Source organism: Pipistrellus kuhlii, unplaced genomic scaffold (assembly GCF_014108245.1).
Source record: "Pipistrellus kuhlii isolate mPipKuh1 unplaced genomic scaffold, mPipKuh1.p scaffold_m20_p_26, whole genome shotgun sequence".
Lineage (NCBI taxonomy): Eukaryota > Metazoa > Chordata > Mammalia > Chiroptera > Vespertilionidae > Pipistrellus > Pipistrellus kuhlii.
The window spans coordinates 3775235-3801111 of record NW_023425525.1 but is presented as its reverse complement, the minus strand read 5'-3'; the positions used below and the strand labels follow the sequence as shown (position 1 = coordinate 3801111).

Sequence of the window (25877 nt, the reverse complement as noted above, 5' to 3'; positions counted from 1 at the left end):
GATGCATGGGTTGCACAGAGAGCAGTATTTGGAGGTACATTTGGGGCGCAGGGAGGCCTGTTTCTGTCAGGCCCCTTGCTGGGGATGCTGTAGCTCCTGGCCCCAGGTTTGCAAGTCATGATGGTGACGCCCTGTCAACCTCCATCTGCTGGTGACACCTGATACCCACAGTGAGTTTCAGTGGGTGCCCAGATGTCACGTGGTCCTAATAATTGCCCCTCTTCCTATTTGCCAGAGAGCGCAAACACAGCACCAGCGAGAGCTCCTTTCACAGAATAGGTGTCATTCAGAGAGGCGAGCCAGTGCTGTCTGTGCTCTCACTACAAGGCCGTGTGGTGCTGGGACAGGAGTAGCCAACCATCATCTGATGTTTGCTTCTGCTACATTGGGTAACAGCGATTTCCTAAACTTCCTCTAAAACAGAGACCGCGCTACTTCCCCTTCCAGTTTAGAGCATTCGCGCGCGCGTTCTCTCTCTCTCTCTCTCTCTCTCTCTCTCTCTCTCTCCCCCCCCCCCCCCCGTGTGTGTGTGTGTGTGTGTGTGTGTGTGTGTGTGTGTGTGTGTGATGGAGCCTGTATAATCTCATGACATCTTAATGGTTGCCTTGCTTTGGAAGAGAAAGGCTGGTAACATATCTCTCCCCTTGCCTGAGCTCAGTTTAATTCAGCAAGAACAAACGCTAGCCTCCTGCTTTCCCTCCTGCAAAAGAACAGAGGATTTTGGTTTGCTTTCAGGTGGGTGGGGGTGCTATTTCCTTCCCTCTACTTCCCTTGCTCCTCACGAGAAGCACTTTGGGAAACTCAGGATAAAGCCTTCCCCCAACCATGTTTTCTTGAGATCTGCTGACTAAGGCCTCTCATGTTGCTAGAACATTTTGTACATGTCACCCTTTGGACTTCATTTGTGTGGTGGTCAGCTGGCCATTTGTGGCAGGGTATGAAAATGCCTAGATTTTAGCATGCAGAAGGACTGGGTCCCCAGGGGAAGGCTTGTATTTTATCTCTGTATATTATTATTATATCTCTATGTATACCTGTACACCGTGCCCAGAACTTGGAGGAAATGCGAGCAGCCTCAGGGAATAAAATGTGTGCCTTTCTGTTTTCCTTTTTCTAGATTTTGATCAAATGGATTGGTGAGTCCTCTAAGTCAATGGCACCAATATTGTGCCTGACAACCGCCCCATCCCCCAAATTTCACACAGCCCTTCAAGTAGCAAATCCTGTGGTGTCTCCTTCCTAAATGGCTCTCGGTTCTGCCCACCTTTCCCCATCTTCACGGCCACTGCTGTAGCTCTGCCACTAGGGGACCAGCAGCAGCTCAGTGCCTCCCAGGCATCCTCCAGGCGAAAGCAGTCTGCAGTGGCTCTCCCGCTGCACCAGGAGAAAATCCTGTGGCTACTAGGGGCCTGCTCTCCCCAGCCCTAGACGACATCCCAGCCTTGCTTAGAGCCCTGGGTTTTCCTCCAGCGCCTCCATCTGGGATCTCTCTCACCTTTCATGAAAGCACACTTCTCAGAGCCTTCATAAATGCCACTCTCTCTGAATTGGGAAATTCCCCTCCTCATTTGTCTTCCTGTTCATTTCCCATCCCTCCTTAGAGAGGGTTACTGGCCCCTCAGACTGGATGCATTGTAGCACTCATACGTACTCACTGGATGGTGTTCTGCATGGACCAGGTGCCTGGGATAGGGCCTGGTACGTGGTGAGTTCATAATAAATGTTGAGCAAAGGAAACAGGTGATATTTATACTTTTTCTGTCTAATGATACAAATAATTAAATATTGTGAAAGGGGGTAGTCCTGGTGAGAGGAACATCCCTTATTCCTACCATGCATTTAAATATACTGTCACATTTCATGGATTGACATTATGAAAGTCTATTTTCATCCTGTCATCAAAGACATCCATAGTCAAAAACAACCAAAAGACTTTGAGAGAAGTGCTGTCAAGTTTCAAGGTGCTTATATATAGATGATCATTAATTACCGTGGGACAAGTTTGTGGTGACCTATTTGGATTCACCAACCTCATCACCATCAGGTGCTCATAATTTCCGGCTGTCACTTCTTTCTTGACTTCCTGACCCATATAAACAGCTGCCTATCTTCCTATTCATCTTGCCCCTCTAGGTGTCCCTTGCAACTCAAACTCAACATGTTCAAACACCCCTCATTACTCCTTTATCCCCTAAACCTGTGCGGTTTTGCTTCTCTTCATACTTTCCTTGTCTGAGTGCCATATGTGAATGCACACTCAGTTGGCTGAAGCCAAATCTCTATGTCTTCCTAGACTCTTCCTCAGTTTTTTAAATCTAATCAGTTACCTCAGAAAACTTGTCCACATCTGGTCTCCCTTTTCACATCTGCTGCTGCTCTAGCTGGCCCTCTTCTCTAGAGGAACAGAGAGAGCAGGGAGGACCTAAAAAAATGAGATATCCTCACAGGGAGACCTTGAAAACAGTGAGATTAATATCTACGCATACAGGAGACTATGAGCACAAAGTAGTGACTACAAATTAAGAACAGGTGGATATGAAAAAGAACCAATTAGAAATCTTAGAAATGAAAAAGTACATATACAGTAAGCAAAACATAAATAATAAAACTAATACAGAAAAGTAAAAGTGAACACATAATTCTAGAATGGATTTGGCTAGAGAGAGAATCTGTAATTTGGGGTATGGAAACGAGGAATTTATCCAGAATACAGGCCCAGAGATCAAGGAATGAAAAACTATGAATGTGACATTGTGCTTTTAGAGAATGACAGTTTGGGAATTGTTTTTCGAGAGGTAAAATCAAGAGAGATTAGTTGAATAGCTGTTGCTGTAGCCTTGGTAAGAAATGATCATGTCATGGCCCCGGGCAGTGATGGGGGGATAGAAAGAAGTGAGACACATGTCTCGTCAAGACATATGAGAACATTAAATTGACAGGAAATTGTTGATTGATTATATGTAGGGTGATAAGGGAGCATAAAATGTTAAAGATAATTCTAAGATTTCTTGTATGAACATCTGGGAAAAGGGTGGTGACAGGCTACCAAGGAAGAAAAAAATAGTGGAGGAATATTCTTCATGGAAACCTTACAAATAGGCTCAAGAAAATAAGCAGACATCTATATGGTTGGACCTCCTATAGATTTTAAAAAAATGTTCTTATTGATTTCAAAGAGGAAGGGAGAGGGAAAGAGAGAGAAGCATTAATGTGAGAGAGAATCATTAACCAGTTGTCTCCTGCATGTCCCACACTGGGGATGGAACCTGCATCCCGGGCATATGCCCTGAGCAGGAATCGAACTGGGATTTCGTGGTTCATAGATTGATGCTCAACTACTGAGCCATGTTCCTTTTGATTTTTCTTTGGGTTTTGGTACACTGGCCAATTTGTCCACTTAAGTGGTCTCTTGGCCTCCATTCATACTTAATTATGTCACTTTGCTGCTTACAAACCTGATGGGTCCAAATCGTCAAGAGTCGTCTGTAGGATTTAGACATTTTTGCCTCTATCTTGCCCTTTCAGCGACATCTCTCACTCATACATATGCCATTGCCAACTCCCCCGCATGAATGTGGGCATCCATTTAGCCATGCCATTGCATTTGCTGAACCTCCCACCAGAAGTGCCCTAAGCGATCCAAATAGCATCTATTTTTAATTGCCTCTCTGTGCCCACAGGCAGGATAAAGAAGAGGGCTCACAGAGCCAACTCTGAGATGGACTTGGCAGGACTGGGACACACACAAGAAGGGTGGGGACGATTAATGTTGGTTACAAGGCTATTTCCTGGCAAACGAGGAGATGATGAATGCAAGCTAACAATTGAGAAAGAGAGTTTTGGGGTAAGATTTAAGTTTAAGTTCAACTTGTACACACACAAGTTAAAATTACGCGAGACAGAAGGGAACTGCAGAGAAGTTAGGGTGGGGGTGTTGATTTGAGCATTAAAAGTGAGGAGGAGGAGACAGAATCTGGGTATCAGAAGTTTCAGTGCTGACTTCACATTTTATCAGAATTTGTGTGGCTAATGCATGAGCAGGGTCATCTACCAGTCTCATGTTAGTGCTGAAACACCGAGCTTACATAACGTCAATAAAAAATCACTTTGTGCCAGCAACCAAGATACCCAGAGTCTAGTGCCCTTCCTGAAGCTTTTCTCTCCGGACACTCGGGCTTGTTCCTGCTTGTCAGGACTATGGAGCTGAGGCTGGGTTACAGAGGACAGGTCTGGGATTATACAGGTCTGGGCTCGAATTCTGGCTTTGTCACATGTGTAACTTTGAGCAAGTTACTTGATGTCTTGAGATCTTTATACAGTTTTCTCGTCTGTAAAGTACACTGAGAAATGGCTCTCTGGTAGTCACTCAATAGCTAGTTGCTATTACTGTTATTATTATCCGAAGAGCTGGCCAAGTGGAAATGGGCAATAAAAGTCTGGGCTGATGACATGTCAAAGGTAAGGGAGTTTTGAGAAAGTGCATGAGGTTGTGGCCACTGTTTGAGGTTGTGGAAGAGCCTGTTTTTTCATTCTTCAAGGTTGTGGTTCAGGCTCAGGTTGCCATCGTCACACCCAGGGGATAGATATTTGAGACTGGAAAGCCCATGTCCCTTCTCTGCTTGCTGAAAGTTACTGCAGCACATCCATTACCATTGGAGAAAGAAGGCTGAGTTGGCATTAATGCATCCATCACGGTCAAGTTCCATGGCTAAGAGAGACAGGAAGTATAAGGGGAAAAACGAAATAAAAAATGGAACTCACTTCTCAATGCTCCCTTGGCCAGCAGTTCCTCTCAGCATTCTTTTGATTGCCGTCCTACATCCAATCTCAGCTTCTTTGCAGTTAATAAACAGTCATAATCTTGTGTTTAGATAGAATCTCAACCCTTATTTGCCTTCAGAGCTTATCTGGCTTTCTCATATCTCCTCACCTGGTCTGATAATGCCCTATGTATCAGAGTCCACAGTCCACAATCACTTGTTTATCCTACTCAGCAAGTTTGACATTTTATTTTTAAAGCATTCATATATATATATATATATATATATATATATATATATATGCACATATGATCATTGAACATATTCTGCACAGCAGCTGTGAGAAATGTTAGCCCAGAAAGAAAAGAAACTGGTTTCCACAAGTCAGGACACCTCTGAGAAGGGATATGTATGTATGTATGTATGTATGTGTGTGTGTATATGTATATGTATATGTATATGTATATGTATATGTATATGTATATGTATATATGTGGTTAACCTTCCACATATGAGCTAGAGGCAAGTAACTAACAAGATTATTTTCCTGGAGTGAAGGGAAGAGGCCCGTAAGATCTGAATTCATTCACAGAGTGAGTCGCTCATTTCCTCAGGGTAAAGGATGCTGACTGCAGGGTGGGGTGGGTGGAGGAGAATGGCATGTCAGCGCTTCCTGGCAAAGGCTGACATCAGGAGGTGGAGAGGGATAGAGGAATGAGGGAATCTGCTGGTGTACCTAAGATACTGACATTTCAGGAAAAATTTTGCTCCTTATGATCCTGACAACATTGATCTAGGGACAATATGAAATAGCCAAAGACCAGGAAGAATAACACAAAAGATAATTGATATTAGTGTTTTTTCACACATTGTCTATCTCTATAATTTTGACATTTTCTGAAATTATACTTTCTCTTCAGGTGAATGGAAGTAACCATTTTTTCTGAGTGGAAGTATATCTGATATCTAAAAGACAAAGATGTGTCTACTTGTCTTTAATCCACTAAGATGGTGATTTTCAACCCTTTTCATCTCAGGGCACACATAAATTAATTACTACAATTCTGCGGGACACCAAAAAATACATTTTTTGCCAATCTGACCAAAAAATAATTATAATATTGACTCATTCACACCAGATGGCTGTTGTTGTGTTGGCTGTTGACATATTTTTATCTGACAATCTAAGGGAAAAGAGGTCAGGGTCCTTGACTAAGTAGTCAAATGTTGCATGTTTAAAGATTCCTGCAGCACACCAGTTGAAAATCGCTGCACTAATACATGAGACTGCTAATTATGTATGTCTTTCTCATTTACACAGTCCAGTAATTTTTATGACACAAAGATTATACGTGATCTTGCTAGAATCTAGTATTTCATTAGTTTGATGAAGCTGAAACACGTCATTTTTAGTAAACCATTTTGACATGAGCTGTCATTTGTCAAAAAAAGGTGGCACAGCCTGTCATCTTTCAATTTTTAAAATTCCCATGATCCTCGGTGTTCCGGCTGGGGAGACGGCGCCGAGTCCTTTGTCATTTTTGACAATCACGGAAACCCCGCGCCAGTGATTCACTGCGGAGCTGTTGTCAGCAGACTTCTTTCCAAGAACCAGCTCAACTTGCCTCAGGAAAGTGTGGTTTTGTCATCATCTTTCGGATAACGCAGGCCTCTATTAGAAAAACAGAGATTGCGCACACAGTTCTCAGAACGCATCAGGTTCCTCCGCTGGAGGGCTGTGGCTCGGAAGCTTGGAAAGCCGTCGGCGGGCTCCTCGGAGGAAGAGGTGAGCCGGCAGAGATGACTGGTGTCACTGCCACCATCTCTGGAGGCACTGCAGGAACCAGGGGCGTCATCAGCATTCAAGGTGCGCTCAGCACACTCTAACCAGGCGTCCTCAAACTTTTTAAAGTGGGGGCCAGGTCACGGTCCCTCAGAGAGCTGGAGGGCCGGACTATATGAACTACTAATTCCTACTGTAACACCTCGGCTGCGCTCACTGCCCAAAAAACCTGGCGGGCCGGATCGGACTCCTCTGCGGGCCGCATGTGGCCTGTGGGCCGTAGTTTGAAGACGCCTGCAAGCTAAATCGTAGTGAACGTACATGTCCCTCTCAGAGGTGTCCCACTCGTGGAAACCAGTCCCTTTTCTTCCTTCCTTCCTCTCCACCTGTGAAAGCAGAGTGACACCCCAGTGCTGTGCTGCGCCCCTCAGGGTGTCAGAACAGTGCACCCATCTCGTGCTTAGAAAAGACTGGAGAGAGCCTTTCCCATAGTCCAGGCCCAGAAGCTGTAAGCCTCTGTGGAAAGCAGTTCGCAGTAGGAGGGCTGTGTGACGCGGCTCTGCGGAGGGCAGGTGTGTGGTGGGGATGCAGGAGCACCTGTTTTCCTCTGGCTGTGCTCCTTTAGCCCCTTTCTGAGCTTTGGTGGCACGTGGGAAGAGACCGGGAGAGAGGGAAAGAAGCTAGAAGTCTGGAAAGAGAAGAGGTGTCCTTAAACATCATTCATTGTTGGCCTTGCGGGCGCCTGGCAGCCATTCACCTGGCCGGTGGCAGAGGTGTCTCAGGGGCAGTCTCTGCTCTGAAGCAGTTGTCAGAAGAAAGGAAAATGAACCAGGCCCCTGTGGCTCAGTTGTTGAGCGTTGGGCCATGAACCAAGAAGTCACGGTTCAATTCCCCGTCAGGGGATATGCCCAGATTGTGGGCTGGATCCCCAGTAGGGTGCATCCAAGAGGCAGCCAATCAATGTTTCTGTTTCTTTATTTCTCTCCCTTTCTTTCTCTAAAATCAATAAAAATATATTTTATAAAAAAAGAAAGGAAAATGAGTTGGGGAATAAAGAACAGGATGTGATAAATGCCAAAGGCAGCACTGGGGGCTGGAGTCACTCAAGCAAGAAGGAGGAATTGGTTATTTATTCATTACTTAATGTTTTCAACCAACTTCTGAAAACTATTACCTGTAAAGTATCCACCGGGTGTAACCTGTGCCTAGGTAAGCTCTGTCCAGTGCCCTCTGTGTACCAGGCTCTGTTTCCAGGTCTGGCACAAGTCATCTCGACCTTCACTACAGTGTGTGAGACACGGCCTTTGTTTTCAGAAGGACGTGGAGCTCTGTGAGCAGGAGCGATGGGCCTAAGCCTACCACGTCGGGGCCTGCAGACCTCAGGGTTCAATCCGAGGGAGTCATTTTCCAAAGTGGTCCAAGAGCTCACGTTGAGGAAAGAGAGAGAAAAGCCAGTAGTTAATAAAAATTCAGCATTCTCAATGCTTTTCTGGGGTCCACTCACTTAGCGTCATCTCCTAAGCATTAGTGTCCCCCATGTCATTAAGAACATTTGAAATGAACACACTTAATGAAGCCAGGCTTTCTTTGCTGGGTGATGCCCATCCTAGGGCAGCCGTGGGCCTGATCCGTGGATGTCAGAAGCAAGAACATCAGCCCACCATCCATGGCTGCTAACACATCGGGCTGAGGGTGCTACCGGCTCTGCAGGCCGGTGCCAGGGCAGAAGTGGGGGCAGCAATGGACATGAGGGCTCTGACCCCGAGGTGCGCATTCACGCTGGGTGAAGTCCCCGAGCAGTTGCCTTGGCCAACAGACAGCAGCAGGTGCATAAATAGGAGCTGAGTTCATGAGGCTTGGCGGGAGCAGATGGGGGGAGTGTGAGGTGCGGGGGGAATGATGAGGGACGACAGCTGGGCCATCCCCAGGGAGGGAGCCTCATGGCAGGCTGGCCTCACCACCTCCTTAGTAACCAGGGACTCCCAAGGATGCCTCTTCCTGGGTGTCTCTCCTGTCTTAAAGGAGCCATGTGCTTGGGTGGGCGAGTGATCAATCTTTTATTCAACAGTGAGAGGGAGGTAAGGGAAGGGCCTCTTTTCTGAGGAAGAGGATGGAGTGTTGAGCTGGAAGGGGAGGAGGGCACCCACATGGATTCCCGCCAGGACTTGCTGGAAGTGCAGGGCTGGACAGGGAAGAAGGTCGGAGTGGGAGGCGTGGAGGCAGGAATTGTGAGGCTGGTGTTTCATTAAAGTGAAGGCAGAGGGCAGAGGGGACGGCAAAGGGCCAGCACCCACCCTGAGTATAGAGAAGAGTGTGTTGCCGGAGACACAGATGACAAACGAATTCCTGGGAACTCGACCGACCATTCTCGGGAAACTAGCTGGTTTTGTGTAAGGAACTAGAAAAATCTTTTTGTGCTTTCTTACAGTTTTTGGTAAATGAAGGTAGATAAAAGAATTATTTTTGGGGAAGAAAGTTAAAATAAAAAGGGGTGAATAAATCAACAAAAACAGCAAAACAACAGGAAGAGCCACTCCGTGAACATCACTGTTGGCCCGTGGTGCTTTGCCAACAATTTGTATGGAAATGCATACTTTGCTTGACAAATAAAAATATTTCCGCTGACATTAATTTTTTTATAAAGTGAAGAAGTGCTCTCCTGTATTGCCTAAGGGGACAGGGAAGAAAATGCGTTTTGGGTCTAACGTGCAACAATCCCTGATCCCATGCACAGAGAAATCTATGACGACTGTCTGGCCTCCTGGTTATCTTTAAAACCAGCGTTTCCCATTTCAGCTGGCTGGGAGTCTTAGGAAGCAATCTTGACCTTCAAAGCAGGTAGGAGAGGGCAAAGATGGGATACGTGGTGATGGAAGGAGACTTGGGGTGGTGAGCACAGATGATGTATTATAGAATCGTACCTCTGAAGCCTATATAATTTTATTAACCAATATCACCCTAATAAATTCAATTAAAAAACCCCCACAAAAACAAAGAAAAAAATACAAAAAGCTGAAGGAATTTAGTTACAATGTTTGTAAGTTAAGAAAACATGGTCAGGCAGTTAAAATAATTTTGCCTCAGTATCCTAAATCCAGATATATTCAAATAGAGGATAGGATTTTATTTTTCGTTCCTTTGGGGTTTATGGAGTCACAGGAGAAAAACCAGTTTTCATTCTTTTAGACCAGATTTTCTTTTCTCCTGGCCGTTTTTCTCAATGAGGTGGAAGGGAACTTATTTAGCGGGCCTGCAGGAGGCTATCAAGGTGTGGCCCTTGTCACTACTCCTGTGTCTTAGGGATCCAGGCAGGTAGGCGGATCCGGGCAGGTAGGAGCATCCTGTATAACCCAGCAGACAGGAAGCAGAGCTTGGCAGAGCTGGGGCTGGGCTGGGAGTGGGGTCAGTCGCAGAGCTGTCCCACCCACCGAGGCTTTCATTGGGCACTGGTTCTGGAGGAGTGTTTTCTGTTGGGGTATCTGGTTCAGCATCTGCTTATGGAAGTTGTGCTGATCACCTGTGTGGCCTTGCTAAGGGGTTGGGACAGTCACTTGATTGGTACCTGTTTTATCACCTGTTGAATTACACGCTCCATCAGCTGCCTCGCTCAGGGCTCTTCCAGGTCGTGAATCACGCAATCCCTTGGTGAGGGGTCTGAGCAGGCAGCAGCGACAGCCCTCACAGGTCCACCGGTTTAGAGCCAGCAGCTGCCTCCAGCCCAGCAGTGGCTGGCGTGGTAGGACATGGGCCATGGAGTACTGATGAATCCAGGCTGTCCTTCCAAAGAGTTGGCTTCATACTCAAGCCTTTTGTATTTTTAAAGGAAAGTTAGTGAGTGTGTGGCTTTCCCAGTTAGCAGGAGTGTACTGAGTCTCTGAGATCCTGTTGACACTTACACCCTGTGGAAACTAGTACCGAGTGAAGGTACACAGATGTATCAAGATGCTGTGTCCTCAGAGACAAGAAGGTACAAGAGGTACAAGTTTTTTGGGAACACTTCCTACAAAGGGGCTGTGGTCTCTCTCTGGGGAGACCAGGCACATGTGCTTAGAGGAGGTGGCTTTGACATGGATATTAATGGTTCATTGTTAGAGATGGAGCAGGAAGAAGAGAGGGACAGTTCAGCAAATACAATGAATAAAGTGAAAGTATGGAATATACGCACACACACACACACCACACACACACTATGCAGATGGTGGTCATTGGCGATCTGTGGAGGATATTGGAGCAAAAGACTGACGTGAGCAAAGTTTGAGGCGAAGCTCTAATTTTGCCTGATTACAGGTCAAGTGAGGAATGGGAAGAAGGGAACTTGGAGATGTGTAGATTCCTTTGCAGGGGTCTGGTGATGGGATCCCGAGGCGAGTTCTTAACGAAGGTGGGGATAAGGTCTGGAAAGGACAAAGGAGAGAGCGTGGAGGAATGAGGATGAGCCTCAGTGTCTTGTAAACGTGATTATCACAGAATAGGGCAAAGAAAAGGAGAAGGCGGGTCCTCTGGAGAACTGCCAAAAGGAGGAGCTAATGGAAGGTAGGAACCTGAGGTTGATATGCCAGTGGAGCATTAATGGGACACGCCTGGCAAGTGGTTAGTAAGGATGGGCTGGTTCTCAGGAAAGGCGCTGGGCCTGGGGAAGCAGGATTAAGGATGATGGGATTAGGGAATGACTCATCCGATAGCAGGAGTTGGAATGAGGGGCATCGGGACTTGAGAAGGGTAGTTAGGAGGAGAGAGGTAATAATGTGAGCATCACAGAGGAAAATGCTACACAACCTTGTCAACAATTCGACCTGGAGATTAAGAAAATAAAGGTAATGATTTCCCTGGCAGCAGCGGAGTTACAACAAGACGGTCGTCATGGTGAGGGGTGAAGGACTTTGGGGGCATGCTATGTTAGGGTAGAGTGATGGGTAGTGAGTGGTGAGAGTGATGCGTTTTGTTTTATATTTAAATAAGATGCCTGAAGGAGAGTTAAAATGCTATTTTTAACAAGCTGTCAAAGATTTGCAAGAGAGGGTTCTGGGACCAGAATAGATTTAGGGCAGTTGCAGTGAGTGAGGAACTGACCGATTAAGTAAAAGCAGAAGACACAAGAACAGAAGCATGGAGCTTTGGACACTAGAGGTCAAAGAGAAACAAGGAAGTATCTCTTGGATTTTGTTGGATTGGTTAAAGTATGGGAAAATGAAGGAAATACAACACAAGCGCAGGAAAGAGGGTGTCAAAGAGAAGGTGGTAGTAATGGTATCAAATAGATGGGCGAATTAAGGGAGATGAGCACTGTGAAAGTCATTGGAACTAGGTTTGCGTGGTGGTGGAAGCTCATGTCTCATTGGAGCAGGTAGAAGGCTGGAGGGGGCAGGTGTAGGAAGTGGCCCGTGGGACCAACCTCATCCTCACATGCCATCAGCTCAGGTGAGGCTGCATAAATGGGTGCGTCATGTTCAGTTCACTGTGATTCCTTTTCGTCTGTGGCTTAAGAGTTGTTCTTTAATCCTCTCTAGTAAATGTTTAAGCTTGGTTTTTCTACAGTCTTTACTTCTTCCTTCTATCCATCTTCAGAATGTCCTAGATGTAATCGTTCTAGAAGTCCACAGCCTTCTGTCTTTTCAAATTTGATTCTGAGTCTATGAGTCAGACCTGAATTAAAATCCCACAAGTTCCTCTAAGAGACCTCAACTGGGAAGTCAGATTCCAGGAGCTGTGATGTCAGGTGCTTTTTCCTTACCTCTATAGCAACACTTCCTGGCCTGATCTGTGGTTTCAATGTCATTTAAGGCTAAAATCCAGCTCTGTTACTTACGTTTCAGTTTGGAGGGTATAGGGAGTGAGGTTAGGGGTTTCAGGGACTGATTGGTCTTCATGAAAAACTGAAAGGCCAAAGTCTTCATCTTATGGGAGAAGTTTTGTTCCTACAGTTATTTATTCATTTGATTTGCCTCTTAACTTACAGCTAAATTCATGGACAAGTGTTCGCAAAGGCCTAGGACGAATGTGACATGTAACTTCATGGTAGAGCTCGATCCCCATTCCTAATCTTATTCTAAAGGAGACCAACTCAGGATGGCAAGAATACCCCACCATCTTTCCACTCCCCAGTTCTAGGTCTTTCTTTCCCCCACTTGTTCATTGTTGTCGGCAGACATTATTTTGAACACTCAGTCATAGAGGCTGGACCTCCAGAGGGAGGGGGTCATTGGAACAACAGTGAGGACAGAGTGAGAGCTCTGGGCAGGGCTGGAGGGCCTTAGAAAGGACTACAGTGTTCTGAATTCACAGGAGGGAGGATACGGTAGCATTGTGTCCAAGGACAAAGGTGCAAGAAGGAAATGTTCTTCTAGTGACATGAGAGGCCAAGGAAGACAGAACCGGAACCCTTTCTCGTGTCCTTTGCCCTTTGTGTTAATTCTAATGTAATTTAATTTGAGTTAATTATATCTCAGCCCCATTGAGAGAGTAGGTCCTATGCCCATTTTACAGATAAACTAGTTTGAGGTTCAGCAAATGAAGGAAGTTGTAGGTCCCACTGCAGGCAAGCGGATGAGCTGGGATTGGAACTGGTCCTGCTTGGCTGTGAAGGCCTTTCTCCACACCACTCTGCCCTCAGAGGGAAGGGACTAAGACTCAGTTATATGTAGACAGAGTTTCATGGTGTATCTGAAAATCTTGGACCACGTGTGTGATCCTTTGATTTCTCTTCCCCATTTGTTTTGGTCTGTGACTCGTTCTTTTGGCTGACACCCCAGGAGACAGGCAGGGTCTGTACGCATCCAAAACAGAAAGCATTTCCACATCTCTGGGCGAGCTGTGTGCCTCCCCGCATTCCTTCCATCTGGAGGCGGGCAGAGCACAGCTGTGGCTGCTAGGCAGGGGGACCAGCTGTGCCAGCTGCCAGTTGACACCAGGGCACATGCTTGGTCCCATTACTCAATTGTGCCCAGCTCAAGTTGCTGCGTGATTGGCGTTTGTCAGTGCCAGGGATATGGAAAGAATTCTATGCTCTCAGAAGGAAAAAATTCACAATACCTCCTATTTCATATGCCACATGTTCCATGAAAATAGCATGAGTCCACACTTGTTTGCGTACAAGCAGGCTGCTGGTAGCCCAACCCATGGCCTCCGAGGAGTTCTGGTTGTCGTTGACCTTGCGGGCCTGAGATCTTCGCGCCACGCTGTGTTCCCACCCTGACTTCCATGTGGCTGAGCGGCAGATGATGCATATTTTGTTCAGCTAATCTATTAAATAGAGGGAAGTGCCACCTGGGCCATCAGTCCTCAGCATATTTGGCGGTGATGGCGGCCAGGCGATTACCTTGAGAATAGCAATGGCTTCTTCAGAACAACCAAGAACAGCAAGTGGAAAGTCTCCTTGGTTAGAGATCTCCACTTGCCTTCTGCTTCTCCTTTTTTAAACATTTAAAATGATGAAATGAAACTAACAGTATTTCCTTTTTTTGCTGTTTTGCAGAAAAAACCGCTGTCTGCGATAATAAAGGAAGTCTGTGACGGGTGAGTGTTGTTACTCAGGATTCACCTGAGGGGCTCCGGGCCACAACTTGAGGGGCAAATAGAATATTCCCGTGAGATGGTCAGATAGCACTCATAAGTCACCCCTTTATCTGCTCAAAGACACCCAGATGCCTACGTAAGATGTGCATGCCTCTCTCCTCTGGGAAGCTCCCGTTGTTCCTCAACCAGAAGATGTGAGCTGGCCAGTGTGGGTACTCGGGCGGGGGGTGGGGGGTGCTCTGTCTATTGTGAGAGGTTGTGCTCATCCATCCGTCTCACAGGACACAGAGGTAAATGCTCACTCCACTGGGTATCCGGTCCCCGTGGAAGAGGAAATCAATCATTCACCAAGTCAGGGGCCACTTTGCTGCCACGTGGCATCACAACAACTGCTCTCCCACGCCTCTGGCCACGCACACAGTCAGCAGAAAGCACATACTAGTTGCTTGTGTGTTTTTCTCTCGTAAAGCAGAACTGTGGCTAGAGGGTACCTGGGATTTACTGAAGATCCAGGATACATCACTAGAATGTTCCAATTTGCAGCAAGCCAGAGTGACTGGGGGTTGGAGCATGCAGAGGCAATAGAAATGCAACAGTTACCGAAAGCTTAAATTGCGTTCATTTCCTTTGTTTCCCCATCTCTGCTCCACAGCTTCAAAATAGGGAGGGATGTAACTTTATATTTAAATATCATCCCTGCCCACAGCCAGGACGATGAAGAGCTGCAGTGAGCAGGAGGCTTGGAATGAAACCTGGACGGGCCTGAGGGGGAAGGGGGGTAGGGAGAACGGGTCTTCGGGTGACAGGTGCCTGATATCATTTGGAATTAGGAACTGCATTGTGGGGTATGTGATAGGGTCTTCAATTCATTTACCTCTACCAGACTAACAATTAGAGGGATCGCTTACTGGTTTTCTGACGGTTTATGCTTCCTTTTTCAGGTGGTCCCTGGCCAACCATGAATACTTCGCTCTGCAGCATGCCGACAGCTCGAACTTCTACATCACGGAGAAGGTAGGTCTGCCCGGGACTGAATCCAGGGCAGTTAGCTTTAAAAGAAGTTAAAACAGAAGTGACGTTTCTTCCGCTCAGGACCAGATGTGCTGGTCTACATTTCACGTTGGCCCTCCAGGAGGCGGAGTGTGCACAGCAAAGAGCTGCCCCGTCAGTGCTAAGCAGGCGGCGCTCAGCCCATCCAGGAGTGAAGACGGGTCTCCCTGCCCTGTGTTAGCACTGCACTTGCCTTCTAACAGCGAATTGACTCATTTTCTCTCGCTTTGCGTGGTTGAAGCATTAGTGGGACCCTGGATGGCAGTCTAGCTCCCTTTCACGGGCAGTTCCCCCAGCAATGTCTAAGCCCTGTTCAATGGCTGAAACAATGACAAGACCTTTTTTAAGCCAGCGTTGTGCAGGCTCGGAGTGTTCTGCGGCTTTGGGAGCCCTGCTTTCTTGTTGGTGATGTTTATGCCATGGGAAGCGTGGAGAAGGGGAGGGTTGGGGAAATCAGGAGGAGAAGGGAAAACTGACCTTCCTTCAGAACCTACTGGATGCCCAGAAGTGGGCCAGGCTTGTTACATCTGTTTGTTGATTTCTTCCTCGAGACTCACCCATGATGCACGTACATTGGCTTTTGTTGACAGATAAGGGACTGAATCAAAAAAGCCCAATGGCTCGGTCAGCATCTCCAGGGTAGTGACCGAGAATCCAGAAGCAAGTCCACATCTTTTTGCTTCCATCGTTTTTACCGGGGGCTTGCTAAAGGAGTTGAGTATCCAGCTCAGTTTTATGGAGCATCCACTGAGATGCAAGGTGCCAACATGGTCCTCGTGGAACATACAACCTGGGGCTGTCAGCAGGGAGGAGGGGCAGCCCCGTGAAAAGTTTTCACCACAGAGAGGTGGGCAGCGTGGGACAGAAGTAAATGGAGAATTCTCTGGGAGGAGGGAGAATGTCCTGGGAGGAGGGAGAATGTCCTGGGAGGAGGGAGAAAGTTCTGGGAGGAGGGGGGTTGGGGTGACCTCTGGCTCTGGGCATTATTCCTCCATCAGTGGTCCCTAGAGTAACCCCAGGTTTACCCACAAGTCAGGTGGTGGTGGAAGGTGGATGCAGTAACGGGCCTTACACCCACCGTGACTGCACACTTTACATGAGGAGTGTGTGTAGGGGTGTGAGGGAGGATAGCCACTGCTTGGAAATGCTTCCAGAAATTGCCTTGTTCTGTCCAGACGCACACTGGAATTTTCATAACTCCTGTGCTTTCCTGGCCACCCTGGCGCCAGTGCTGAGGGTAACACCGGCCTACGCCTCCTGGCGTGCTGTTAATGCGGCTTGTTCCTTTGACTCACTCCACAGACACTTAGTCCCCTGTCTTCATGCTTCATTTCCTTAACATTTTCCATTTATCTTCTCCTGCCTTCATATAATCTGCACACTGCTCTTTGTAAGACAAAGAGTAGATAAGTAAAGTTCAGTGCTAGCAGGGAAATATGCTGCTATTGGTCGCCTTAAGCAGAACTGTCTCATTTCAACTTGGTTCGCCTTTTAAAGGCAACTAATATATTGTGACTTTGGGACATCATTGGAAAAGATTGGATGGTTTTCTACTCATTGAGGTATAATATGAAAAAGTGTGAAAATTATTAAGTGATAAAATTACAGGATAGTTGAAGTTATAGTAGAGTTTTGCAAACATCACCGGTTAGTGGATAGTGAAATCAATTCAGTTCATTGTAATAGTAAGGAAAATTGGAATAGAATAGACTAGGTTGGAGTGTATCACCTGCACAGCTTGTGTATCTCTCACACACAAACATAAATCATGTGCTTGTGCTGGTCTTTTGCCCTGGGCTGTAGGCCTTGCCCTGATTAACCTCTCTCGGCCTGTGGGCCCTGGTGGCTGTCCTGTCTTCTGTCACCATTGTCAGGGGACTGGAGTTCATTGGAGATTCCTAAGGACAGGATTCTCAGACTAGAGAACATAGCGTCCTAGGGAGAACATTTTAAAAGTATAGATTTTTAGACCCCAACCTGGGCACCTCAGACGGAGCAGGCCTGGGATGCGGCCCTGGGTTTTGCCTGCAGAGAGCCCTCCCGGGATTCTGTGCGGCCCCTGGAGGACTGTGCCCTGGGCCAGTCTTCCGAGTTGGGCTCTGTGCACCGTGAATGGCAGTCAGGCACTAAGTTCAACCTAGGAGTGTGTTCGTGTGCAGCTGATTCTTGGAAAAATTTAAAAATTCATGCAATATTTATGCTTTTGTTCTAATTAAAATTAACATAGACTCAGCCAATTTAAACTCCTCAGAACAGTCGGAAAATGATCATTTTATTGGGCATCCTAGACATTTTCTGGGAAATTGTTCTGCTTGAGGAAGTACTTCATGTTGAGTCTAAAAGGGACTGCCACCTCCCCGCATCGGGGCTCAGTTGTTAAGCTCTGGCTTATGAGCCAGGAGGTCAGGGTGCAATTCCCAGTCAGGGTGCATACCTGGGTTTCGCCTAGTAGGGGGCGGGCAGCAGGTAGCTAGTTGATGTTTTTATCTCTCTATCCCTCTCCTTCTCTCTCTCTAAAATCAATAAACGTTACAAAATAAAATAAAATAAAATGGACTGCCACCTAAGCCTGCCATTCTATCTGTCTCTCTTCATTGGCCAGTGACAGCTGAGATTATTCTTTTTAAAAATATATATTTTTAGCCCTAATCAGTTTGGCTCAGTGGATGGAGCATCGGCCTGAACTGGAGGGTCCCAGGTTCAATTCCGGTCAAGGGCATGTACCTTGGTTGTGGGCACATCCCCAGTAGGAGGTGTGCAGGAGGCAGCTGATCAAAGCTTCTCTTTCATCGATGTTTCTGATTCTCTATTCCTCTCCCTTCCTCTCTGTGAAAATCAATAAAATATATTTAAATATATATATATCTATTATATATTTATATAATATATTTAAATATATTTAAATATATATATATATATATATATATATATATATATATATATATATATATATATATATATATATTAGAGAGGAAGGGAGAGGGCGAGAGAGAGGGAGATAGAAACATCAATGAGAGAGATATATTGATTGCCTCCCGCACACCCCCGGGCATGAGCCCTGACCAGGAATCTAACCAGTTAAATCTTGGTTCATGGGTCAGTGCTTAAATGCTCAACCACTGAGCCACACCAGCTGGGCAGGGATTGTTCTTTTACTAAGCGTTTGAGGGATGGGGAGGCTGTTTGTAAATAAGAATTTATGCCTTTTCCCCCTGCAGCTGTTCCACAGTGCTCAGCACTGCAGGGCAGGGAAGGGCCTCCATCTCGGGGCAAACCTGGGTGGCCTGCCGTGTGCCGTTAGGTCCAGCTAGCTCCTTGCAAGTTTTCCTAAAATGAGAGCCCATTTTCCATTTTTCCAAGCAATGTATTTAGCAGGATCTTGGACACTCATAGCCCAGTGAGTTGTTAGGTAATACTTGCATCACCATGGTAACTGGTGACTGATGTTGGAAAGCTGTGTGTGTTCTTAGTTACTGATTTCCCCTTGTGTACGAGGTGGTCTCCCTTTTTCTGCCAGAGATCACATAGGGCCCGTCATTTTAAAGAAGAACAGTTCTCCAGGCCCGGCAAGCCAGCACCGGTTGTGGCCAGAGGACCGAGGCTCCCACTCTTCCCACCTGGCCCAGCCCTGTCTATAACTATCCTCATTTGCTTACTGGCTGCTCAGCGTCACGCTTCCAGTGCAGTGGGGAAAGTGTCACGTTGTCGAGCAGCGCTAAGCAGAACTGTAGCATGCAAATGCCCGAGAGAAAGTTAAGATTCAGCTATTCGCAGGTTCAGACTCTGCCCCAGAGACTTGTATTTCAGGGTTATGTCTTGGGGCGGGCGGGGAGAGAATACACAGTGAAACGTGAACTGTGTATTTTCAGCTTGATTGAGGTATAACTTACAAAGTTGTAAGTTCATGGTGAAGTGTACATCATGGCAATTAGATATGCCTATCCCATCTACCTAGTTAGCACATCCATCACCTCCTTTATTTATTTACTTAATTGGTGAGAACATGCAAGTTCTCCTTTCTCAGCAGATTTCAGTTCCGTGCTACAGTGTTATCCACCACAACCACCGCATTTTACTTCGCATCCTCCGTTCTCATTCATCTTACAGCTGCAGTCTGTACCCTTCCCCACCCCTCTCTCTCCCTCTCAGCCCCTCAGCCCATGGCAACCACTTATCTGCTCCCTGCTTCCATGCTTGACTCTGTTTTTAAGATTTTAGATATGTGATGCCCTGCAGTGTTGGTATTTCCATGTGGGACTTATCTCTCTTGGCATAATGCCCGCAGAGTCCGTCCATGATGTTGAAAATGGCAGGATTTCCTTCTCCCTCGGGGCTGAGTAGTATTCCATTGAGCACACACATACCACATCTTACTCATCCACCGAGGGACAGCCACTGAGGGTGCTTCCGTGTCTGGGCAGTTGTCAGTGCTGCCATGGACACGGTGGCGCTTCTCTCTCTCTGGTAACTTCTTTCCACTTCCTTTGGCTATGTGCCCAGGGAGTGGAGTGGGATTTCTGGCTCGTCATGCTAGATGTGTTTTTGATTGTTTTGAGGAGCTTTCATACGGTTTCCCATAGAGGCTGCACCAATTTACATCCCCATCAAGAGGGCTCTTTCTTTTCTGCATCATCACCAACACTCTCTCTTTCTCTCTCTTCTCCCCTCCCCCCCCACCCCTTTTTGATGATGGTCATTCTAACACACGTGAGATAAACTCTCATTGTAGCTTTAATATGCATTGTCTTGATTATTAATGATCCTGAGCAGATTTTCATATACTCATTGATCATTTCTATGCCTTCTTTCGAATCTATCTCCTCTGTCCATTTTCAGATTGGACTGTTTGTTGTGTTGCTATTGAATGTTGTGAGTTCTTTATATAACTTGGATATTAACCCCTTTGTCATATATACGATTTGTACACACTCTCTCCCATTCTGTAGCTTGCCTTTTCATTCTGGTCCATGGTTTTCTTTGCTGGGCAGGAGGTTTTTACTTTGATGTAGGCCTACTTGGTTACTTGTGTGGGTCTCGTGTTAACTTCAAATATTCCAGTGGAATTTGTCTTCTGTGATGGAGAGGGATATGCATTGATTTTCTCTGTCCTCATTCTGGTCTGATGAAGTGGGTATTATCTCCATTTTACAGTGAGGAATGTGAGACCGAGAGTGAGTAGACATTAACTTGTTTAGGTCACTCGGATGGGCAGTGGTCAGACTGAGGCTGGGACCCAGGTGCCACCTCCTGACGCCTTCCTTCCCAGCACCTGAGCTCTGACATAGCTACGTTGCCCTTAGTCTGCTGACGCCAGGCCAGTGGTTCTGACAGTAACTGCCTCAAGAACTCAAAGACAGGAAGTTACAGCCTGTAGCATTGGCTGTAAGCCTCAGTCTGTCACTTCCCTGTTCCTTAAGAGGATACCTTAGAGCAGTTGTTTTCAACCTTCCTAATACCGCGACCCTTTAATACAGTTCCTCATGTTGTGGTGACCCCCAACCATAAAATTATTTTCGTTGCTACTTCATACCTGTAATTTTGCTACTGTTATGAACCGTAATGTAAATATCTGTGTTTTCCGATGGTCTTAGGCGACCCTGCTAGCGGATGGAAGTGTAGCAGGCAATCTCCCTCTCATAGTGACTAGCCAGTGATTCTTACCTGCCTTTCGTGAGGATTATTTAATGATCTCAGAAAGTATGAGAGCACCAGTAGCAGTCCTGTAGGCAAACAGGAACATGGCCTTGGCACCCTTAATGCTAAGCACACAGGAGGCAGTTCCCAGGAGCAGGGAATTATGGGGGATGTCATTAGTGGGTTGGGCACCGTGGACCTGGACGTTTTATCATGATTTCAGTATAGAATTTGGTTCCCCCTGTGAAGACCTACTTCATGTGAACCACCTCGGCATGAGAAATTCCCATTTTGTGACATTAGTGGAACCAGGCCTGCCCCAGGCCCGCTCGGCAAAGCTGGCCCCAGGGACCTTGGGGCAGAGCTGGGTTGTTGGGAGAGCACCCCTTCTATGCAGTTTCCACTTCCTAGGTGCTCTGAGTTCCCAGACAGGCCCCGGGCCCCCCAGAACCCCGGGCAAACAAGGATGCACAATACCTGGGGACTGGTGCTTCCCCCGGGCCAGGAGATTAATCAGTGGAATTCGGTTCAGCTCTCAAGCCCCGAGCCCTGGGCTCCGCAAAGAGCTTAGTGAGGAGGATACGTTCCAGGCTCCACGCCCTGCATCTCTAGGTCTAGGCAGGGAGCAGGTCCTGGGATGGACACAGGTTCTGAGGAAGGAGAGGCAGGAACCTTCTCCTTGGCTTCCGTTACCGTGGCCAGCCACGTTCTGAACATATGACATGAAAAGTCCCAGAGAAGAACAGTTGTAAGTACTCATGTGTGTGCTGTTCTGAGAAGCCTGATGAAGTCTCATGCAGTCCCGCTCCCTCCCACCCAGGATGTGACTCATCCCTGGTCCTCGCTCTCCGCCCGTTAGTCACCTGCTTGCCATCTCGAAGATCAGATCAGGTGTCACCATGCTTGGGCTCAAGTCACGCTCCTTTTACCTAATCACAGCCCCAGGGCACAAGAGCAGGGATGCCAGCAGTTCAGACGCCTCCGAGTGCTTCCTTTAAGTGAAAAGGTACAAGTTCTCAGCTTAACAAAGGAAGGGCACAATCGCATGCTGAGGTGGCTGTGGTGAGAACTCTTCTGTTCTGAAAACTGTGTGAAAGGAAGAATAAATTTGTGATAGCTTACTGAGAGAGCCAATGGCCACCCTCACATAACTGTTTTTTACGGTATCCTATGTAATAAAGAGATGATATGCAAATTGACCCTCACACTCTTGCATCACAAGATGGCTGCCCCATGTCACAAGATGGATACTCCCACGTTATCACAAGATAGATGCCTCTATGTTGTCACAAGATGGCTGCCACAAGATGGTCACCCCCACGTTATCACAAGATGGCCACCCCCACATTGTCACAAGATGGCTGGCAGGGGAGGGCAGTTGGGGGTGACCAGGCCTGCAGGGGAGGGTAGTTGGTGGCTACTGGGCCAGCAGTGAAGCAGTAAGGTATCAATAAGGCTGGCAGGGGAGTGGTTAGGGGGCTATCAGGCTGGCAGGCAGGGTGATTAGGGGCAATCAGGCAGCCAGACAGGCAAGTAGTTAGGAGCCAGCAATCCTGGATTAGAGAAGGTGCAGACTGGGCTGAGGGATTCTCCCCCTCACCCCCAGCACACACAGATTTCATGCACCTAGTATTGTTATAATTGTTCTATTATTAGTTATTGTTAATCTCTCACTGTGCTCAATTTATACATTAAACTGTAGCATAGGTATGTGTGTATGCGAACAGACAGAGTATAGAGAGGGTTGGGTACTGTCCTTGGTTCAGGCATCCATTGGGGAGTCTTAGAATGTATCCCCTGTGGAAAAGGGGGGTCTACTAGAAGAGAAAGGGGGTCCAGAGGGTCCTGGAGCAGGCTAGCTGAATTTGAATAGCATCTGATCTGAATTCTGAGAGACTAATGGGGAATGTATTCCCTCAAAGTCCACTCTTCCGGGTGTTTTAGGCTTCTGGCAGGCCAGGGGGGAGTGACCTGTGACAACGGTGACACAGCCTTGAACATTTGGTGGAAGCTTGCTAAGTGCTCAGCCACGTGCTCCTCACGGACCGTGTTGTGTTGGAACCTTCACAGTGAGCCCTGTGCTAGGTTTGATTGTTCCACAGTCCATGTTGCAGAGGACACAGCTGAGGCTCAGGGTGTGGGTGACAGCGTGGGCCTGGACTGGGAAGTCTGCCTGCAGAGCCCTGCGGACAGGCAGGCGTTTCTGAGCTTTGCATGGCACATCCGCCACGGCAGGCCCCCAGGGCCTGGTGCTGGAGTTGGAAATCCATCTTTCCATCCTCTTCTTTTCCCCCCCTGGTTTCCTCAGTGGGCAGTCCTCATTCACCACCTCAAAGTCCTCCAAAAAGCATTGCATTCTTGGTACACCTTTGACTCAGTAACAGTGATTGGTCAGCATCATCAAACCAGGTAATATGCCTCAGACATTCCCCTAAAGTGCACACATGTCCCCAGAGCCTGTCCCCACCTGGAAGGGAACTGGCCCTCGCTGTGTGGGCAGCTCAGCTCTGACCAGAGACGGCGGAGGGCGCCTCGGGGCTGGGTCAGAGGACACAAGAGTGTGCGTCTCTGTAGATCGCTAACCAAGAAGAGAGCAGGACTGTCCCTGGCTGTCTCAGGAGCTCTGTGATGCAAACAGTGCAGCTGGGTGCCCGCGTGATTCCACTTCCAGCTCGCCTCTCTGGTGTGGGGGTGGGCTGTGCCCCGTCTCCTCTGCCGCTGCCTGGTGAGGACCCTCAGGCCCAGGCAGCGCAGGGCCCTCGCGTCATCTCCTCAGTGTGGCTCAGAGTGTGGGGCCCGGGGTGTTACCGGGAAGACTGGGGAATTGTCTTTTACTTTGAATATAATCTGAAAAGTGTAAAATTGTTTTTAAATAATAGGTTATACTATCATAGAGGTAATAGTAGTGTTTTTTTAATGGCAGGCTATTATTTACTAGTGGGTACAAAATCAGTTAAGTAGGTTGAAAGAGTATTAAAAATGGATTGTAATAAAGAAAGACCAGAGAATGCTTCATGTGCCATTTGCTGAAATATTTCTTTCATGTTCACTCTTATGTAACACATGGGTAGTGTTAGTTTTCACCTTGGCTTGGGTAGAATATGTTTGCATCATTACACTGAACATCATTACAAAGGGGATTAGAGGAAAAAATACAAGCAGCTAGTGGTTTAAGGAAGGCATGTTAGGAGTGTGCTCTTCCCTGAAGACAGTCACACACACACACACACACACACACACGCATACACCTATACTACTACCAAACAACATGCAACACAAATGGAGGCACCTCTCTCCCAGGGAGCTGCCCTGCCCTCCGAGGGGCCTCTCTGTGGCCTGGTGCCAGGGGTCCCTCCCCACTGCCCCCAGCCCATTGGGACTAGAAGTTGACCCGGTGCCATCATACAGGTCTTAGTGACTCTGATCACAGAACTCCCCTAGGACATGCAGACTCTCTCATGTGAGCCCAGGGACCTTGTCAATTTCCGAACCGGCCATGTCCTGGGACACATTTCCGGGGGTGCAAGATTCCCAAGTTTGTTCCACAGAAGAAGCCTCTGTTGCTGCCTCAGCAAACTACCCCCCGCCAGGTGTGACCAGCACAGCTGCCACCTGTGGATCTGGCAAGAGCTGCCAGGCCTGGCTCTCAGCAGGCAGGATGGGCAGAGAAAGGTGTGCCTGCTTTCCCCTGGCCCTGTCCCTTCAGCTCTTCCTGATTCTCAGCGCTTCTCTCCTGTCCCCTGGCCCTCCCTGCCTCCCCTCTCATGGCTGCTGCCTGCATCTCCTGCGTTGGACGCCCAGGTCACCTGAGGCCTTTCTCCCTTGACTTGTGCCTGAGCCTGACTTTGGTGAGGGATGCTTCGAGCCCTGGGGGCTGCCTGTGGGCCGGTCACCAGACTCTGGGGAGCCCTGGGTCCTCCTGGACAGACTGGTGGCCTGGCTCTCCCGGCCCGTTGCTGGGGCCGTCAGAGGAAACAGCCACACCAGGAGGAGCAAAGCTGAGAATGTGCAGATTCTCTCAAGAAATCTGTACTGACGTCCCATCTGTGCCGCACGGTGCTGGCTCGAGATAGTTCCCACCCTCGTGATGCCCCACGTTCAGAAGGGGAGAAAGACAGCCAGCGTTCACCCCGTATTGACCAGTTACAGCCGTAAGTGCCACGAAAGACAAATGCGAGTGTCCAGACCTAATTTAGCCCAGAGAAGGTGATGTTTAAGCAGAGATCTAAGAGGAAAGGTTGCGGGTGGAGGGGTGAGGCCCTTAAAATGGGCAAGATGTGTGGCTAGAGAATTTGGCATCAGCTGCAGGTTTCCAGGCCTGGGAAGGCCATGGCCAGGGTTTTGAACTCATGCTGAGAGCACTGGGAAGTCCTCAGAGGGTTTTAGGCTGAGCCTGACCACAGGTGCTGGGCCGTGGTCCTGTGATTAGTCTGGATGCGCCATGTTGGAGGAGAGGTGGAAGCTGGGCTGGAAGCCACCAGACAAGGCTGGCTGGGAGGGGACAGAATGCACGGTGTTTTGAAACACCCGTAGAGATGGACATCAAAGGCCAGTAGGAAACGGACTGGATAAGAATCTTCCTAGAATGTCGCCTTCCTAAGCGCATTGACTGTTCCCTGACATTTCGGTGAAGGGCATGGATGACGCAGTGCAGGTGAAGAACATGCTCGTGTGTGTCCACAGTCATGTGTTCTCCACAGATTTGTTGCTGTGCGCAGCCGATAAAATGTTAATGTACAGCTACCTTACTATCATAGCTAATTCTCACTTCCCTTTTGGACACTCCTAAGTCAGAATATAAACACTACCTAACTTACATTCATAGGGAAATAAGTGGAGAAGCGTCTGTGGTAGTTTCTATAGATTGGGGCATAGGGTGCAAGGGGGAGAGATAGATTTGCTCAGATCTGACAGGTAATATGTGCTGGGATGAGAAAGATAAGCACGGTGCTTGTCATCACAGAGTTCCAGTGAGTGGTGGGCTAGTGGCTACCGATGGATGATTGATGGGGTTCATGTTTGAGAAGGTTATTGGAAACATAATTTTTGAGCCACTGGTTTTATGTCTGTGGTTTTCGATCCACTCAGTACACATGGAAAAATCCTGTAAGTAGGATATGAACTCTTCTGCTTTATTT

The 25877-nt window shown here is 47.6% G+C and overlaps 1 protein-coding gene across 2 annotated transcripts in view; it reads left to right on the top strand.

The window, feature by feature from the left end:
• The window catches only part of ELMO1 (engulfment and cell motility 1), a 274563-nt gene that overhangs the window by 5542 nt on the left and 243144 nt on the right, over positions 1-25877 (top strand). For both annotated transcript variants that reach the window (XM_036453746.2, XM_036453745.2), the window contains exons 2-3: positions 14015-14055; positions 14997-15069. In XM_036453746.2, coding sequence (XP_036309639.1) covers positions 14015-14055; positions 14997-15069 — 114 coding nt within the window. The remainder of the gene's footprint in view (positions 1-14014; positions 14056-14996; positions 15070-25877) is intronic.